The sequence below is a fragment of the Lissotriton vulgaris genome, chromosome 10 (genome assembly GCF_964263255.1).
Source record: "Lissotriton vulgaris chromosome 10, aLisVul1.2, whole genome shotgun sequence".
In the NCBI taxonomy this organism is placed as follows: Eukaryota; Metazoa; Chordata; class Amphibia; order Caudata; family Salamandridae; genus Lissotriton; species Lissotriton vulgaris.
Genome location: NC_141698.1, coordinates 125065019 through 125086093, shown reverse-complemented (window position 1 = coordinate 125086093; position 21075 = coordinate 125065019). Strand labels below are relative to the sequence as shown.

The 21075-nt window shown below is 42.5% G+C and overlaps 1 protein-coding gene across 1 annotated transcript in view; it reads right to left on the bottom strand.

Annotated features, from left to right (window-relative positions):
• Positions 1 to 21075, bottom strand: part of LOC147684821 (cytochrome P450 3A21-like) — a 242933-nt gene that overhangs the window by 134374 nt on the left and 87484 nt on the right. The window contains exon 5 of the mRNA XM_086940698.1: positions 12198 to 12311. Within this exon, the coding sequence (XP_086796824.1) occupies positions 12198 to 12311 (114 nt within the window). The remainder of the gene's footprint in view (positions 1 to 12197; positions 12312 to 21075) is intronic.

Here is a 21075-nt window from a genome sequence, read left to right as displayed (position 1 = left end):
TGCAGTGAGCTAAAAAACGGTGTTGGATCTAGCCCTGATCTCTTGACTGGGTGAGAGCTTTCTGCTTAATTCAGAGACTCTGTCCCTCACCACCCCTTGTTGTAAATATTTTTGTCCACCCTAAGCGTGGAAGGGTATTCTCAGATGTGAGACCCTTGCTCATTGCACCATCAGGATTCAAGCAAACCGGGCCGAAGACGGCTGTAATGCCAGAAACCGGTCCCCGGGAGCTTGTTTCCTTCCCAGTGTAAGAATTGGCTTTTGTAGTTTGGTTTGCCCTGTTCCCATCATGCACTGGGACAGGAACAGACTAATTTGCATACAGCCAGGTTCTGAAACTGGGATGGTGCAGTGAGCTAAAAAACGGTGTTGGATCTAGCCCTGATCTCTTGACTGGGTGAGAGCTTTCTGCTTAATTCAGAGACTCTGTCCCTCACCACCCCTTGTTGTAAATATTTTTGTCCACCCTAAGCGTGGAAAGGTATTCTCAGATGTGAGACCCTTGCTCATTGCACCATCAGGATTCAAGCAAACCGGGCCGAAGACGGCTGTAATGCCAGAAACCGGTCCCCGGGAGCTTGTTTCCTTCCCAGTGTAAGAATTGGCTTTTGTAGCTTGGTTTGCCCTGTTCCCATCATGCACTGGGACAGGAACAGACTAATTTGCATACAGCCAGGTTCTGAAACTGGGATGGTGCAGTGAGCTAAAAAACGGTGTTGGATCTAGCCCTGATCTCTTGACTGGGTGAGAGCTTTCTGCTTAATTCAGAGACTCTGTCCCTCACCACCCCTTGTTGTAAATATTTTTGTCCACCCTAAGCGTGGAAAGGTATTCTCAGATGTGAGACCCTTGCTCATTGCACCATCAGGATTCAAGCAAACCGGGCCGAAGACGGCTGTAATGCCAGAAACCGGTCCCCGGGAGCTTGTTTCCTTCCCAGTGTAAGAATTGGCTTTTGTAGCTTGGTTTGCCCTGTTCCCATCATGCACTGGGACAGGAACAGACTAATTTGCATACAGCCAGGTTCTGAAACTGGGATGGTGCAGTGAGCTAAAAAACGGTGTTGGATCTAGCCCTGATCTCTTGACTGGGTGAGAGCTTTCTGCTTAATTCAGAGACTCTGTCCCTCACCACCCCTTGTTGTAAATATTTTTGTCCACCCTAAGCGTGGAAGGGTATTCTCAGATGTGAGACCCTTGCTCATTGCACCATCAGGATTCAAGCAAACCGGGCCGAAGACGGCTGTAATGCCAGAAACCGGTCCCCGGGAGCTTGTTTCCTTCCCAGTGTAAGAATTGGCTTTTATAGTTTGGTTTGCCCTGTTCCCATCATGCACTGGGACAGGAACAGACTAATTTGCATACAGCCAGGTTCTGAAACTGGGATGGTGCAGTGAGCTAAAAAACGGTGTTGGATCTAGCCCTGATCTCTTGACTGGGTGAGAGCTTTCTGCTTAATTCAGAGACTCTGTCCCTCACCACCCCTTGTTGTAAATATTTTTGTCCACCCTAAGCGTGGAAGGGTATTCTCAGATGTGAGACCCTTGCTCATTGCACCATCAGGATTCAAGCAAACCGGGCCGAAGACGGCTGTAATGCCAGAAACCGGTCCCCGGGAGCTTGTTTCCTTCCCAGTGTAAGAATTGGCTTTTGTAGTTTGGTTTGCCCTGTTCCCATCATGCACTGGGACAGGAACAGACTAATTTGCATACAGCCAGGTTCTGAAACTGGGATGGTGCAGTGAGCTAAAAAACGGTGTTGGATCTAGCCCTGATCTCTTGACTGGGTGAGAGCTTTCTGCTTAATTCAGAGACTCTGTCCCTCACCACCCCTTGTTGTAAATATTTTTGTCCACCCTAAGCGTGGAAGGGTATTCTCAGATGTGAGACCCTTGCTCATTGCACCATCAGGATTCAAGCAAACCGGGCCGAAGACGGCTGTAATGCCAGAAACCGGTCCCCGGGAGCTTGTTTCCTTCCCAGTGTAAGAATTGGCTTTTGTAGTTTGGTTTGCCCTGTTCCCATCATGCACTGGGACAGGAACAGACTAATTTGCATACAGCCAGGTTCTGAAACTGGGATGGTGCAGTGAGCTAAAAAACGGTGTTGGATCTAGCCCTGATCTCTTGACTGGGTGAGAGCTTTCTGCTTAATTCAGAGACTCTGTCCCTCACCACCCCTTGTTGTAAATATTTTTGTCCACCCTAAGCGTGGAAGGGTATTCTCAGATGTGAGACCCTTGCTCATTGCACCATCAGGATTCAAGCAAACCGGGCCGAAGACGGCTGTAATGCCAGAAACCGGTCCCCGGGAGCTTGTTTCCTTCCCAGTGTAAGAATTGGCTTTTGTAGTTTGGTTTGCCCTGTTCCCATCATGCACTGGGACAGGAACAGACTAATTTGCATACAGCCAGGTTCTGAAACTGGGATGGTGCAGTGAGCTAAAAAACGGTGTTGGATCTAGCCCTGATCTCTTGACTGGGTGAGAGCTTTCTGCTTAATTCAGAGACTCTGTCCCTCACCACCCCTTGTTGTAAATATTTTTGTCCACCCTAAGCGTGGAAAGGTATTCTCAGATGTGAGACCCTTGCTCATTGCACCATCAGGATTCAAGCAAACCGGGCCGAAGACGGCTGTAATGCCAGAAACCGGTCCCCGGGAGCTTGTTTCCTTCCCAGTGTAAGAATTGGCTTTTGTAGCTTGGTTTGCCCTGTTCCCATCATGCACTGGGACAGGAACAGACTAATTTGCATACAGCCAGGTTCTGAAACTGGGATGGTGCAGTGAGCTAAAAAACGGTGTTGGATCTAGCCCTGATCTCTTGACTGGGTGAGAGCTTTCTGCTTAATTCAGAGACTCTGTCCCTCACCACCCCTTGTTGTAAATATTTTTGTCCACCCTAAGCGTGGAAGGGTATTCTCAGATGTGAGACCCTTGCTCATTGCACCATCAGGATTCAAGCAAACCGGGCCGAAGACGGCTGTAATGCCAGAAACCGGTCCCCGGGAGCTTGTTTCCTTCCCAGTGTAAGAATTGGCTTTTGTAGTTTGGTTTGCCCTGTTCCCATCATGCACTGGGACAGGAACAGACTAATTTGCATACAGCCAGGTTCTGAAACTGGGATGGTGCAGTGAGCTAAAAAACGGTGTTGGATCTAGCCCTGATCTCTTGACTGGGTGAGAGCTTTCTGCTTAATTCAGAGACTCTGTCCCTCACCACCCCTTGTTGTAAATATTTTTGTCCACCCTAAGCGTGGAAGGGTATTCTCAGATGTGAGACCCTTGCTCATTGCACCATCAGGATTCAAGCAAACCGGGCCGAAGACGGCTGTAATGCCAGAAACCGGTCCCCGGGAGCTTGTTTCCTTCCCAGTGTAAGAATTGGCTTTTGTAGTTTGGTTTGCCCTGTTCCCATCATGCACTGGGACAGGAACAGACTAATTTGCATACAGCCAGGTTCTGAAACTGGGATGGTGCAGTGAGCTAAAAAACGGTGTTGGATCTAGCCCTGATCTCTTGACTGGGTGAGAGCTTTCTGCTTAATTCAGAGACTCTGTCCCTCACCACCCCTTGTTGTAAATATTTTTGTCCACCCTAAGCGTGGAAGGGTATTCTCAGATGTGAGACCCTTGCTCATTGCACCATCAGGATTCACGCAAACCGGGCCGAAGACGGCTGTAATGCCAGAAACCGGTCCCCGGGAGCTTGTTTCCTTCCCAGTGTAAGAATTGGCTTTTGTAGTTTGGTTTGCCCTGTTCCCATCATGCACTGGGACAGGAACAGACTAATTTGCATACAGCCAGGTTCTGAAACTGGGATGGTGCAGTGAGCTAAAAAACGGTGTTGGATCTAGCCCTGATCTCTTGACTGGGTGAGAGCTTTCTGCTTAATTCAGAGACTCTGTCCCTCACCACCCCTTGTTGTAAATATTTAGGTCCAATGGCAGCAGCCTAGAGTCCCTTTCAGAAGGCAGGTTCAGCAGGATAATGAACACTGCCACCACGAATGGCGAAATTAGCTGGGTGCATGCTGGATAGACATTTTCGAAATATCAGCTATTTCTGGCAAACATCTCCAGACCTTCCTTTAATAACAGACCACCCATCTTGGGAAACCACATATCAGAGCTGGACTAGAAACGGCCGATATGGAAACCCAGGTGCAAAGGCAGAATGCATGAAAGTAAAATGTGCATTCATTGGCGCGGAGATTTATTAATATTATAAGCAAGGCAGCACAGCAACCAAACCAGCTGCACTGTTTCGAGTCGAATAGAGGTAGAAAAAAAAGTGCCATTTCTGCTATGATATTTCTCTATCTATCCTGAAGCCGGACCACCCATCGAGCTCCTGATCTTGAAACTGTGCGATTGCGCACTTGTAAGGAATCCCTATCTCGACTATCCAAGTGGACTCCCGAACTAATACGATCCCTATCAACTGGTTAACCGCCCCTTGTGACCCCGAGCTATCGCGCCCGCTTCTGATCCAACTTGCAGTAATGCGATTTAGGCATAGTGCAATTGTAAATTCATAAAGACAACAATGAAATATTATGTTGTCCTGAGGATGATGCCCAGTATCTAGTGGTGGCATCGAAATGTCGTTGACACCAAAAAACGCCATATGCAATATGACTATGCAATATTGCAATGAGCAATGGTGTATAAGAAAATGATCATAGTCTGTTAAAACTTTCAAATAGGAGTGTACAGACATATTTCACTTTGCCCTTTGGCCATTCTGTGCTTCGTTTTGTTGTCTCACTGTTTCGTGGGTCACAGCTGTACCCACTTGTCATTGAATGTTTCTAACAATTTAATTTTATATATATTTGCAAAATAAATTCTTGTCCGGCTTGACAAAAGACATACTACCTATTTAGAGTATGATTATTGTATATAAGTGATGCCTCCTCTGAAAACAGGGACCATTGTTTTCTATAACATATCTGCTATGATATGACACATTTTTTCTCTCTACCAGCACTGGCGCACTTTTGGCTGCTATGTGCCAACAGAAACATCTTTTGCTATAGTACCAGGGTGTGTGCGTTCTCTAAGGTATAGGTTTTGTACAGGAAAGCATCCTTCCAGTACAAAAAATATCTTTTAAGATGTCTCCTGCTTAGTATGTGTACTGTAAAATGCAGCACTATCTACAAATTATTAGATAGTGATTTGCGTCAAACTGCATAGTGGTTGCATGGAAAGACTCATGTAGCACCGATGGAATGCTCCCTTGGCGTAAAGTAGCACATAGTGCAACATTGTGTTACTTTGGGGAGCTGTCCAAGGGAATTCCTGGTTTGTATTGGATAGTAAGTTCCACTCAAACGCGTTACTCCAGGTTGAGTCCCTGTTGAGATGCAAGTCCAGCACAAAGCATTAGTAAAACCGGAACTAGATATTTAAGAGGGTGTTTGCTTGTAGTCTTGTGAGCAATGCTAGTGCATAAGAGCTAGCAATTTATACTGTCCTGGGCACTGAGGAGAATTTGAAGAATTGAAGTAATGCATTCTATGAAAAATAATTCTCAAAGAAAATATAGGCAGACTTGTTAATATTTGAAAAACCTTCTGAAAATCAACATTAACTGAAGTTTCGGCTTGCCGGAACGGTTCGTGGTGGGTTTTTTTCTTCTTGATTTGTAACCAATAAAAACTTTTACATTTTTTAAAAACAAAAATTATGTTTCCGAGTTGTTATTTGAGATTTTGGTGCATGCAGGGAATGAATGTGAACGCAAGTATGGGGGTCTGCTACCCCCTGCAGGCATACAACCTGCATTCTCAGGCAATCTAATGAGAAGTGGGATCTCACAGGACCTCCTGCCTAATTATTATTTATTAAACAGGCAAGATTTTCCAAATCTATATTTTGTGATCCAACAGTTAAGATCACAGTCCAGTCGAAGTGCAGTTTGTGGTTTGTGACATGGCTTTGTATATCAGGATCATAAAAACTAAGAATCATATTTACTATGATTTTGTCTCAGGTCATGTCACTTTTGAGGCACAATCCGGACGGAATTTTTTTTTGCCATTTATTAAGCAATGCAAAGACACATTGAGTGGTGTGGTAAATGCAAAGTAACCCAAAGCACCCTTGCACTACTTTGTGTCGGGTAGGCATTACATGGCTGTTGCTTGGGCGTTGGGTGTTGAAACAAATCCAGATTTACAAAGACTTGTACAGCTGGGTTTGCTCCAAAATGGTGTGCCTACCTGACAGAGGCATAGTGAGAAATATGTTTATTGCTCCTTGATACTTCCTCTTCCCATGTGTGCTACATTCTGCAGCACAGGTAGAGAGAGGAACATGCCTCTAAAGATTGTTTTTCAACAGGAAGGTATGCATTCCTGCACTAAAACAATGCTGCCCATAACGCAGGCCCACTTGCACTATGATACAAGTGTGCCTACATTGGGGCTAGGCATCAAACAATGCACCAGTAGAAGGACAGTGCAGAAATGCACCATATATTTGTAAATAAGGAGCATTTCTGCTCTCTCCTTTTCACGCAGCACAGCAAGTGCCCTTGCTGCACTGCGATGCATGAAATAATAGTTAATAGGACCCTAAATTAAGTTGCATATGGGTGGAAAGTCTTTGAACCATTCCTGGTCTAATAATCTCCGTTTCAGGTTAGATGTCCATACTATGTGCCAATACCCTACTGTCAATGCACCCTGTGTGCTAGCTGAGTATCTACCTTCCGGGAAGCAGAATCTATCTGCCATCTGTGCCATCTGGCCCTGTGGCTCTGATTTGGGGATGCTGAACAGAGAGAGCAGCTCCTTTGCTGCCTATGTTGTGCAACCTTTGGATGAGTGTGTGGTTAGAGACCATATCAAAGGCTGCCAAGAGGTCTAGGAAGATCAGAGCCACAGCCATTCTTTAGTTGAGTAGGGCTCTTGTGTAATTGGTAGTCATGATAAGAGCTGCCTCGGGCAGTGGTTGCTGTGGAATCTGGATTGGGATGAAGTGTTGTAAGAGGTTCCATTTGAGATATGAGGAGAGTTGTGGGTTAATGACTTTTTCTAATGCTTTAGACAGGAACAGGAGCAGGGGATCGGTCGGTAGTTGAGGAGTTTGCTGGGGTCTGCCGATGGTTTCTTTAGTATGGGGTTGACTTCTGCATGTTACCAGTCCTCAGGGAAAGTGATAGTGGCAATTGAAGTGTTGATCAAGGTTGTGAGTAAGTGGCTGATTCTGACTTCACCTAGATTATAGATGTGGTGAAGGCATGAGTCAGTAGGGGCCCCTGAGTGGACAGAGTTCATGATGGAGACAGTGTCCTGTGGGGCGAGCTGGCTCGAGTCGGTTAGTCAGATGTATTTCGTGGTACCGGGGTCGTTGTGTTGCTTGAAGAAGTCGGTGGTCTTGGGCTGGGGTTTGAACTTACTGTAGATGTTGGCAATCTTGTAGTGGAAGAAGTATGTAAAGTTGTCGCAGAGTTCCTGTGAGGAGGTAATGTTGTTTGTTGCAGTTGAGTGGTTAGAGAATACTTTGGCGATGCTGAAGAGTTATGTGCTGTTATTAGTGCTTGATTCGGTTAGAGAGGCTGAGGCCTTTTCCTTTGATTCTCTCAACTGTTTGTGGTAGAGGTTGAGGGCTGTCTTGAAGACGGTCTTGTCTTCAAGTGGTTCTGAGGTATCCTGCTTGATGGATCTTGCATGGATGGTGTTGGCAATGGGATCGATGCTGTTGATGCAATTGGTGATCCAATTGTTGCAGTTTCTGACGTTCTGTTCTAAGTTGCTGGAGGAGATGGGGGGTGTGGTGTTGAAGGCGTTGATCTATGTTTCCTTTGAGACTTTGCTCCAGCTGCAGTCGGTGGTATTGCCCCCAGCGGAGGTCCGTGAACTGGTGATGTTGAAATAGGCAATAGAGAAGCTGGTCGAGGGGAGTTCCATGGTGTGGCAATATCTGGTGCGGTCACTGGAGGTGAAGATGCGGTCTAGCGTGCAGCCTGCGGTGTGCTTAGAGTCCTGGATGATTTGGGTTAGTCCGATGTTGTTCAAGCTGTCGAGCAGTCAGTAGTGCTGATGTAATTGTGGTCATCGAGATGAAAGTAGAGGCCGCCAAGAAAAATTTAGTTGTTAGAGTCTATGATGAAGTCAGAGATGAAGATGTAAAAGTCTGGACATGGTCCTGGAGGACAATTGGCAAGGTTGCCCCTGATAATGGGTTTGCTGTCTGTTTGGAGTCAGAAGTTGAGGTGTTCCATGGCTGGGATGATGGATTCTTTTTGTATGATGGAGATTACTCCGCTACACTTGCTGATGCGGTCATGGTGGGTGATCTTGTATCCTTCGGGTATTGTGGTGACAATGCATGAAACACACGCACTTGATGACATGAATGAAACCAGAGGCAGCATCAGATAAGCTAATAATAAATTCGCTGCAGCATTGCATCTTACGGTATTTTGAATGCAATATCTTGAACTCACGGGACACAGAGATTGGTTTTCAAGCTTCTTTCATGGGCCATGGCCACTTCAGACAGCTACACTGAAACTAAAACCCATGATCTTCCCTGCGGAAAACTACCATAAAAAGAATCAACCTACACAGGATACAACCTCCGCCCCCAACATCGCCACTGCCATACAAGATTCAGAGACAGGACCAACCCAACCGCTCAGGAGTAGGACTCGCCTTCGCACACAAGAGCTCCCTCCGACTTACCAACTCCAGCACAAGCAACTCCCCATCCACCACCGAACACCTCCATTTCCAGACCCAGACCAGCCCCAGAATGACCTTATGTGGCACCCTCTCCTACAGACCCCCGGACCTCCAACTGCGTTCACCACTATCATCGCCGACCTCATCGCGCCCCACTCCATCACCTCCATGGACTACATACTCATCAGAGACCTCAACTTCCACCTCGACAACCTCAGCGACCCCAACTCTGCCACCCTCCTGGGCAACCTCGCCAACCTCAGACTGAAACAGCTTGTCACCAGTCCACCAACAAGGCAACTCCCCATCCACCACCGAACACCTCCATTTCCAGATACAGACCATCCCCAGAATGACCTTAAGTGGCACCCTCTCCTACAGACCCCCGGACCTCCAACTGCGTTCACCACTATCATTGCCGACCTCATTGCACCCCACGCCATCACCTCCATGGACTACATATTCATCAGAGACCTCAACTTCCACCTCGACAACCTCAGCGACCCCAACTATGCCACCCTCCTGGACAACCTCGCCAACCTCAGACTGAAACAGCTCGTCACCACCCTACCAACAAGGTAGGAAACACCCATGACCCCATCTTCGGAGGAGGTAACAATATCCACTTCAGTCACACCATGAACCCCCCCCCCCCCGGACAGACCACCACTGCATACACTTCTCTTTCGACACAGCCCCCGCCCCAAAACCTACACCAAGTTCTCATTGAAAGAACTGGAGCAAGGTCACCGAGGAGCACCTCAACTGCACCCTCATCCACAATCCCCCCCACCTTGACCAATGCCAACTCCGCAGCCAAAGAACTTCACAGATGGATCACCAACTCCGCAGACAAGCTAGCCACACTCAGCAACCCCAACCAATTGCCCAGTAAGGCCACCTGGTTCACTACCGACCTCCAAGAATCCAGACGCACATGCAGACGTCTCAAGAAGCTATGGAGAGACAGCAAAAATTCAGAAGACCGTACCACCTACAAGAACGCCATAACAGAATACCACCAACTCATCAGATCCACCAAAAGGACCTTCATCCAAAAAAATATCCACGCCAGCAACTCCAAGGAACTCATCAGCATCATTTAGGAATTCACCAAGCCCCACCAGCGAAGCCACAGACGTCAAACCCTCGGAGGACCTCTGCAACAAACTCAGCTCCTACTTCAACCTGAAAATAAGATTCCTCTATGACAACTTCAATGAACAGACTCTGGACACCAAACCCATTCCTCCCCCCAGCAACAACAGCAAGCCCACCATCTCCTCCTGGACCCCAGTCACCACCTAAGACACTGCATCAACCATGAAAGGCATTTACTCTGGAGCCCCAATGGACCCCTGCCCTCTGCACATCTTCCACAGTGCTTCCGCCATAGCACTTGAGCTGTGACGCACCATTAATGCCACCTTTGAAGCAGGCACATTCCCTGATGACTGGAAACGTGCAGAAGTCAAGCCCCTCCTCAAGAAGCCGTTAGCAGATCTGACGGACCTCAAGAACTATGGACCCATCTCTCTCCTCCCTTTCACGGCCAAAGTCACAGAGAAGATCGTCAACGCCCAACTAGCAAACTTCATCGAAGAGAACTCCACCTTCGACCCCTCCCAATCTGGATTCCATAGCAATCACAGCACCAAGACCGTCCTCCTCGCCGCCACAGAAGACATCCGCACCCTCCTCGACTGAGGCCACAATGCTGCCCTGATCCTGCTTGACCTCTCTGCAGCCTTCAACACCGTCTCCCACTGCACTCTGACCGCCAGACTCCATGATGCCCGCATACAGGGAGCAGCTTTCGACTGGCTCTGCTCCTTCCTCACCGGCAGAACCCAAAGAATAAGACTCACGCCCTTCCTCTCTGAACCCATATAGATCAACTGCTGAGTGCCCCAGGAATCATCGCTCAGCCCCACGCTTTTCAACATCTACATGGCCCCCCTCGCCACTATCGTCAGACAGCATACACTCAGAATAATGTCATACGCCGACAACACCAAGCTCTTCCTCTCCCTCACTAAGGACCCCCACACCACCAGACTCAGCTTCCAGGAAGAAATGAAGGATGTCGCATCCTGGATGAGCAGCAGCTGCCTGAAGCTCAACTTGGAGAAGACAGAAGTCCTCGTCCTCTGACCCACCCCTTCTGCATGGGATAACCCTGGTGGCCCACCGCCCTCGGCAGCCCCTTAAACCCACGGACCATGACTGGAACCTCAGCATCATACTCAACTCTCCCACCATGACCCGACAGATCAACACCATTGCCTACACCTGCTTCAACACCCTCCACATCCTTCGCAAGACCTTCAAATGGATTCCCCAGAATCCAGAAAGACCGTCACCCACACACTCATAACCAGCAGACTGGACTATGGAAACGCCCTCTACGCCGAAATCAACAAACCTCTGCTTCGCAAGCTCCAGACCGTACAGAACACCTCAAGCAGACTCGTCAATGGCACCCCTCAACTTGAACACATCACCCTACACCTGCAAGACCTCCACTGGCTCCCCGTCGAGAAGCGAGTAACCTTCAAGATACCCACACCTACAAATTCCTCCTCAACACCAGATCCCAATAACTTAACAAAAGAATCTCCTTGCACATACCCAAGAGAAACCTCCGATCCACCAACTTCGCCTCTGCCAAACACCTGTAAGCCAGAACGGGTGGAAGAGTCTTCTCCTACATCGCGGCAAAAACCTGGAAAGAGCTCCCTATCAACATCAGACGCGCCCCGCTCTGAACACCTTCAGGAAGAGCCTCAAGACCTGGCTCTTCAGCTGACCGAAGCTGCACCCCCCCAGCGCCTCAAGACCCTCACAGTGAGTAGTACGCTTCACAATTCCCTGTTTGATTGGCATACTCACTGACCAGTCAAGTGGGGAATTGTTTCAAGTAATATAGCCATTACAATTAGTCACAGTTGCTTTAATTGTGTTTAGTAAACGAGATACACTGATATGAATGTAGAGAACATTTTGTACCCATATTGTTGGGAGGTGGGAGAACAGCAGTGCTGGAACTTCACTATTCATCCGTGTGCTGACCTTACATACAGGGAATACTTATGATATCCAAAGTACATGAGTGTAATGACATTTACCAGCCTGATGCTGGCCACTTAGCTACAAAGCTTGCCTCGTGCTGGATACCTGTACATGGTGGGCACAGGGTCCACAAAGGTTCAAGAAGGAACCAGTGAAAGCTTTCAAATTATGCAAATAGTTTTTCCTAACCATCAAAGTGTGTGCATAAGCATTATTCTTACTATATGGAATGTTCAGTTGTAGAGAAGTAATGTCGATTTTTACAGATCACATCACTCATGGGGAGAAGAATGCAACAAACATATGCATAGGCTTAGTTTCTCTACAACAACATTTCAGCCTCTCAGCTAATATTTCAGAAGGCAGGTACTTATGAAAATAACCATATTTTCATCAGGAAATCATATTTGAGATTTCTAAAGTGTTCCTTTATACCTCTTTTAGTTTTCCACTGGTGAAAGTTGGAGATAACACTGTACGAATCCTCTTCCAATGATCATCTTCAGCAACAGTCACTCCAGCATCCAAGGGTCCGTTCAAGCCAAAGTTCTAAAAAATAAATATAATATAATAAATCATTATGATAAAAAAGAACTGCAGTACAAACAGTGTAATTAGCCACATTACCTCTAAAGGCAAACGGCATGCATTTAAAATTTAAAAAAATTAAACATTTGTTTTCCTTTTTTAAGAGCAGGTAGTGGTCCCTGGGACCACTGCCTGCTATTAAAAAATGTTTGCGCACCCATGCACAAAGGGAAAGAGGTACCCTGGGGACCCCTTCCCGTTGGCGAATGGTTTAGCACCCTCTTGAAGAGAGTGGTAAACTGCGAGTTTTTTGCAACCGCAATTGCGGTCGCAAAACATTCTTATATAGGGTTCAGACTCGCTATTAGGAAGGGACGCCCTTGGAATGCCCCTTCCTAATAGCGAGTCGCTAACCCTATTTTGCGAGTTGCTATTTAAATAATGCCTCGCTAAATAGGGTTAGTACATCGGCCATAGGTTTTTTCCATGTGCAAATGGGTCTAAAAACCATTTGCGCATTGAAAAATCTGTCGTACTTCTGGCCATATATGCTGAAATTGCAACTGAAATGAAGAAGCTTTAGCAACTATCTTGAAAAAATGTGGGCCACTCATTAGAGCTACATAGGGCAGACTACAGAGAATATGTTTGACAGTGTGAGTATATATTATCAATTTCAGAGTCTCTGGATTCAGCATCAGCCTCTAAACTGCTGCAAGAAGAGAAGAGAAAAGGCTGAAAAAATAAAAATAAGCTCATTAGAACTTCTATAACCAAGCCATGTCATATTTCTATAATTAATGGCTAAGGATCAAGTCGACGCAAACTATTGCCATATGCATGTACTTTGGAGGATGTAAAATGCAGGGACACAGCTAATAAAATTAGCTGGCTGATTGGTGTTAAGAATATGCTTGTAGCCATTGGGATGGGGGATATAGGAGTAGGGTTTGAGGGAAGCTTACCCTAGATTTCATAACCCACAAACTGGATCGCTCTCTGGAAGGCTATTTAGGGTTCAGTGACTAAATATCGAGAGACATAATATAGAATGCCCAAAATATCGACTCCAAAATATCGAAGTACAGAATATAGAATCCCTATCTACAAACAGGTAAGTACTAAAATATTGCGTACAAAATATTGATAGTTAAAATATAGTTAACTAAAATATCATTTTTTTTAAATGTATTGAAAATAATATAAAAGTAATTAAATATTAAACACAATTAAATAAAACATACTTAAAATAATGTAAAAAGCTTAAAATGTAAAAATAATAAATGTAATGTAAAAAAAACATAATTTTTCTAAACATATATTTACTTAATATTTTTATAAAAAAATTATTAATCTTAATTATAAAATATTTTGAAAAAAACTCTTGAAATATATTTACATAGATATATATATATACATATAAAACTATTATATAGATATAAAAATAAATAATATATAATAATTTAAATAATTAAAGTAATACTTTTTATATTAAGTAATAATTTACGCTACATTAAATATAACAAAATTAAAACATTACATAGCTAAGGAAATAAAATTTGTATTCACACTCCAACAAATGCAAAAGTAGAGAATTTGTTGGATAGTGAGAGGGTAAAAATTACTATTCACATTCCAGAGAGTGCAACAGTAGGGAAAGCGTTGGATAGTGGGTGGGTAAAAATTACTATTCCCACTCCGGTGAGTGCAACAGTAGGGAAAGCATTGGCTAGCGGGAGGGTACAAATTACTATTCCCACTCCAGTGAGTGCAACAGTAGGGAAAGCGTTGGATAGCGGGTTGGTAAAAAGTACTATTCCCACTCCAGTGAGTGCAACAGTAGGGAAAGCATTGGAAAGCGGGAGGGTAAAAATTACTATTCCCACTCCAATGAGTGCAACAGTAGGGAATGCGTTGGATAGTGTAGGGTAAAAAATACTATTCCCACTCCAGTGAGTGCAACAGTAGGGAAAGGGTTGGATAGCTTAGGGGTAAAAAATTACTATTCCCACTCCAGTGAGTGCAACAGTAGGGAAAGCATTGGATAGCGTAGGGGTAAAAATTACTATTCCCACTACAGTGATTGAAACAGTAGGAAAAGCGTTGGATAGCGTAAGGGTAAAAGTTACTATTCCCACTCCAGAGAGTTAAACAGTAGGGAAAGCGTTGGATAGCGGGAGGGTAAAAATTACTATTCCCACTCCAGAGAGTGCAACAGTAGGGAAAGTAATGATTTAATATTGAAATAAGAATACATTAATTATCAATGCCAATAAAAAACAAATACAAATTATTTACCAATTAATAAAAATTAATTACCAATTAATATTTAATTAACAATACATTAATTATCAATAAATAGAAATAAAAACAAATATTGACTTAATTACAATTAAATTACTTCCCTAATTATTACCCTATAAACCCACAACCTGCTCCAAATAATAAATGAATACAATTAACATAATTATCAATTAATCAGTTAATAAAAAATAATTACCAATTAATACAAATTAGTTACCAATTAATCATTAATTACCATTTATCAATACATATAAATGCATAAAGAAATTACTTTATCACAATTAAATTACTTCCCAACCTTTTCCCCTATAAACCCACAACCCACTACAGAACTAAAACGCAAAATTACATTAAAATTATATAATAATTCATTAAAATGAATATTTAATTTACTATAATTAAATTACTTCCCACCCTATTCCCCTATAAACCCACAACCCGCTGCGGAATTAAATTACGCAAAAATGTAATTACATAGCATTCATTACTTTAAAAAAAGTAAAGAATCATTACAATAATAATATATAATGTTAACACATATACTACCATACATAAAACTAAAAATCATTTGATATTATGAAAAACGATATTTTAAATTCGATATTATGGAATTCAATATTTCCTACCCCAATTTCGATATTCTGACCAACTATATTTTGGTAATTCGATATTCTGTCCTCTCTATATTTTGGATTCGATATTCTGCCCTGTCGATATTTCGAATTCGATATTTTGGGCGTTTACCGTTATTTAGATCTCATAGAGTGCCCCGGAATAGAAAATTATATATCCAGTTTAGGTTTGGTACCCTGCCCCTGTATGAGTTTACTAGCAAATGGACTAATAGTACTGACGTCACATGTAGCTGCCCAAGCTGTGAAAACCAACAATAAACCTTAGCCCACGTAATGTTTGCATGCCCACTGTATGTGTTACAGATGAAAAACTGGTTCACTCCGATTTGCAAGCTGTTGGTAACTGACAATAACAGAATTGCATCGAGGATTTTATAGTCCGATGACAGGATATGTTTGCGTGAGCGGTGGCAAAGTTTTTAGGCCAATGTGGGGTATTGGAGGCAAGGCCGAATGGGCAAATGATAATATATTTAATAATATAATGTATAAGTTAAAGGGTCATAAGAATCAAAGGGAAGTGGTTTATACGATTGTATTTGCTGTATTTTGTATCCTGGTGTATTTTACTTTGGTTTTACCATTATTATTTAGCACATAACACTTCTGATTACTATAATGTAATTTCGTTGGGTGGTACTAGAGAGTGAAATCTGACAAGGGAAAGCCCTACATTTTGATTGTACATATTGTATTGTAAAATTAGTTCTTTATTTATAAGTACTATTTTAATAATGCTGTTACACACTTTCAATTGATTTTTTAAAATGTTGGTGTATAACATAAGCATTTTATTGATTTATTTATTGCTGAGGCTGCACATTGCAACGCTATCATTCTTAAATAATGTTGCTGTATATCTTTTACTGATTTTACCAGGCCTGTAAATAATATGTGCACTTTATTGTATCATTTAGATGCCACAATCATCATATTGTAAGAAAACGTATATGACAAGATGTGGAAATTAAGTATTAAAGCATAAAATAATTAGAACAGAGTCCATAATAAGCAAACTATTTCCAAAATGCAATGGCTGACCAAATGAATGGTTGACAAGGCCTCCTCTTAATGAATATATAAATTTGAATCAAGATATTTTAGCAGGCCATATCGAATAGACATACTAATTGAGCCATTTCCATGCTAACATTCAGACGAAGCTGCAGAAAAAGCCCAAAAGCAAATCAGGGCAAATGGATTCCAACAAACCTTTGAATCAAAGACTGAAAGGAGGGACTACAGCTACACCATCCACCAACCACCAGCAAGTATGTCATTAGAATGAGAATCTTGATATCCTAACCTACAAATTCTGTTAACCAGTACCAGCCTTGCTGGTCAAAATTACCCATCTGAATTTGCTCTTGTTCCATGATATATCTGTTGAGGCAGTGAGGAGATCTTAAACAGGAGCAATATTCTGTGATACGTTTTAACACATTCCGAGGTTAATACACATACAAACAAAGGACATTAATAAAATACATTTTGTAACACTCCAGACGACCACTGGTGAGGAAGCCACAATAGTCATTTTGAGATTTAACAATATGGTACCGCAAGTTCTTTGACCTCAATTACTCTTTGTGCAATGGGGGATTATCATCCAAATAAGGGAGCCAAAGAAATATCCTATAATATAACTGTATCACATAGTAGGAAAAAACAAGCAATCTGGAGCTGGCAGTCCACTAACATTGGTTCTAATTCTACTCAGCCTTCCTAGCCCGATCTAATCTAAAATCATTGAGAAACAGCTGTGCAGGCCACAGCTTATGCATTTCATGAAACATGGCTGGTCTCAGACAACTGCTTGCTCAGGATATTGCATCAACCTTCTTAACAACTAGGGTCATCATTTGCTTGCAGGAAATCTTGAGCACTACATCAGTTCCAATTGGTGGCTTGCAAGAAATATGCTGTCTGTCAAGTCTAATAACTTTGGTAGACCATCTGGAGTTCTCTATTTATGTGACAACAGCCATTAATTTAACAATTTCATGGATAGATTCACAGTATCCCCATTTTAAAACAAATTCTCTAGATCACTGCTGTTTAGGTGGTAGAAATATGTAGATAATTATAAATAATATATATTGAAATCTGCTGGAGGCTGTCTGAAAAGAAAAAAATGAAGCCTTTGGTGAATCAATTGAGGAAGTAATTTGTAACCTGCAAAACTTGAGATCATTGTGACATTTTTGAAGAAATGTACTCTTGATCCCATCTGAATATAATGTAGGAGTGAATCATACTCATGCATAGTCAGCACTCAAACATACTGTCATAACTAATGCACTAAAATGGGGTGGAGCAGTTTATACTAAAAAGCCTTTTGTTTAAAATATATGTAGCTAGGCTGTGATTGATAATTTTTTACTTAACAATTTATGTATTAACGTGATAGATTAATAATAACCTAAAATGTCATATTGTTAGATGTTTAATTAGGATGTATACAACTAATGATTAACGTTTATATGTATGATTTGAATTAATTATGTGCAAATAAGTTTATTCTGAGACATTTATATTTCATAGCATTTGTTCGTGAGTTAAGCAATTGCATTTATCATCTGTGTAGAAAGATGCACACCTCTATTGTAACTGTGCACATGTTAACTTAGCAAAACTAGGCCTCAAGAAGAAATTTGTTTAGTTGCTCCTCAAACCATGATTTGAAATTCACGTTTAACCTTTAAGCATGGAATGTACGCTGCTGAGTTGTTTCTATTGCAGGTGTGGAAAAGCCTCATTATTTAGAATAAAGGAGTTTTTGTTAATAGATAGCAAAGCGTAAGAAAGAGGAGTTGGCCAAAGAAAGTGCGGCAGCATATGGGGAGAGGAATTGTCATTGAAAAAGGAATTGCCAAGGATAAAAAGAGATAATGTGCTATCAGACTAGGAAAAGGTACGGAAGTATTCAGTTCTACCAGAGCTATTGAAATTTTCCAAGGAGGAACCACATGAATCAACAGCAGTTGATACTAGGTGCTGTGTTTTTGTGAGGCAGAGAGTCCATCTTGGGTTTTCTTATGGAGCAGACGCACGCTATTGCTCGAGTGGCTTTACGCTTCTTGACCCATTGTCAGAGTGTTTCTACTGAAGACTCTGATGGTTGACGCCTTTCTTTTTTTTTATTTGATAATGTGCTTACTCAAATGCTTTTTGTTTAGAGTTGCCCTCATTGAAGTACTGTAGGGAAAGTTACATTACTCATGCTGATTAAGAAGAATAATCTGATGCAATTTAACCTCCATTTGTTTTTTCTGAATGCCCGCATCATTTTCTTAGAGTTAGTTATTTGCTATGTACTATATAGGGTACATCTCTTAAGGAGATTTGGACTTACTCCGACCTACTTTTATACCATTTTATTGAGAATGATCTACACTGACCTGTTTCTGAACTTATAATTAGACCTATCAAACTCAGATCAAAAAGTTGAGTGGACTAATGTGTAGCCACATTGGTTGCAATTTACTGAAATGAATTCCTTCACCACTCACTCTACTGGAAAGATCTATTCTCCCTTGGAAGAATTTGTGTAGATGGACCTAGTTTTTAACACAGGCAACTTTAACCTTAGTGATCTGGATAAACTGATAGGTGTTTCTTTGCTCAGGCCCTCAAATTACTCGTATTATCTTGAGCAAACGGTTGCTAATCTCTTATCATATATTCTTGCAGAGTGTTTTCAAATCCTATAAATCTAATTCTGACACACTTTTTTGTTTTGGTGGAGTATCAACTCTGGATTATATTTTAGTTTCTCAGCTACTTCACTCCTCCTGCACTCTGTTTACTATTTTACAGAGTAAAGAAAGTGATCAACTACTCCAGCCTTATTATCACTCTTGCATCCAAGAAGAAATATGAGGGCTGCTACATCTCTTCTCGCTGGTTTCTTTGGCATGTAGTAACCACAGCCTGGTCATAGATTGCCACCAAAAATCCTGCACTGATTGCTACATTATTAGAGTTTGAGCTAGAAGTGTGGGATTTTCTTTCTCCACCAAGGCAGATGATGGAATTTCTACCACCAAATGTGGGGACTGATAATGTACCCCCAAAGTGGGTGCACATGTTCAGTGCTCACACATCTAGTCAAACTGCTGAGTGCTTCCCAGCATGTACAGACACTATTCTCACCTTTGTGCAGATGTACGCCGGCTCATGCTCTACAGTGTTAAGCGAAACTATGCCACATAATGTCACTCTAGAGTAGGAAGGTGAATCACCACTCTCTTTTGGCAGAGCCAGGACAGTCCCTGCCAGAGGGATTTCCACATATGATGGGCACATTCTCTAGAGGCTGCTGAATGACACGTGATGTTGGAATTTAGGAGTACTTTTTCGGTTTATAAATTCTTTAAAGTGAAGCATAAACTCACACCTGCAGGCCTGAAAATAGAATGGTCCGATCAGAAATGTACCACCTATTATTTTATTTTTCATGAGGAGAGTACCACCACTTCTATTTTTGCAAATAGGAATTACAGGAAGGAATCCGTGGTGCCTCATTGAATGTAGTTGTGTTGGATCATTAGAGTAATGGAAATGATCAAAAGGCAGTACTAAATTCTTACTCTAACAGGCAGTGATACGTACTCACTTGTTTGCACAGGTGTAGAATGTGTGGCTTATTTCCTGCAATGCAGCCTCAGTTAAAACAGGGTGCCAAAGACGGACCAGATGCTGGAAGAATGAGGGTTAGATCTCATATTTCCCAATCAAGCAAAACTTCCAAGCAGGAAGGCATAATGCAGGGCTCGAGGGGACCGCGATTCAGCCTACGATCTATGCATTTCTGTATTGGATGGGAGTCACAGGGACACCCCCCCCCCCCCACAACACTCTGCAGGGGGACATATTGTTTTATGTTATGCCTCTCAGTCCCAGTTCCACTACCCTTCAAGGGACCTTTCCAGGTGTCATGGAATACGTTAGTGATAACGCAGAAATCTCAGGGTAATCTCTCTTTGGAAAATTTTAAAAAGGTGGCACCATTACCTTTAAGTACCATTACCCTTGTTTCTGTCCAAGGCGATGGATCTTGGACACTGTATTTTGACCGGAAAGGTCTCTTCATAAACATGGGCAAATAATCAAATGCAAATAAAAAATTGTAGTCAATAATGAGAGTTGTGAGTAATTTAAAGGGATTTATTTTCCAATTAAAATTTAAGATTCTCTGTGTCTTCTTCATTAGTCAGGTATAAATCTGGTTACAGAATTGATCATTGAAAAATAAAATTAGTGCGGAGCATATCTTAAATTTGCATACAGTGCATTCCATAAAGGATAGAATCCATATTCTAAGAAAATGAGGCACCAATGATGTCAGTCAGAACTCATGAAGAGTTCAAGAATAGAAGCAAGAGTGAGATTAGCATAAAGCTAAATCAATATTTAATAATGGCAGAATCTCTAATAAACAGAAACAAAGCATAGAGCAAATACGCCTTGACAAAGTCAGTTAGTCAAATCATAAAGCATAGGGATTTTAACAAAAGTCAGAATGGAACAAAACCTCCATCTAATCTGCTTTCATCTGCATCCGGACTGCTCTCAATCAAAGTCTGCCCTCTCCTTTTCTACATCTGCATATCATATCTGCTCTGCTCCCTTCAGTTCTGCATGAAGTCTGAAACTCCTCTGCAGTCCCCCATATCTAAATCTGTCTGAGTCTGCCTCTTGCAAAGGTCTTTGCAAGGGTTCTGAAACTCGTAAACTAGGGATGCGTTTATATCAGAAATAATGGTACAGAGCATGTGGCAGGATTTTCGGTCTGCATCCAACTGGAATCCAACTTTCTCCAAAAGGACACCTCGACCCCTCTG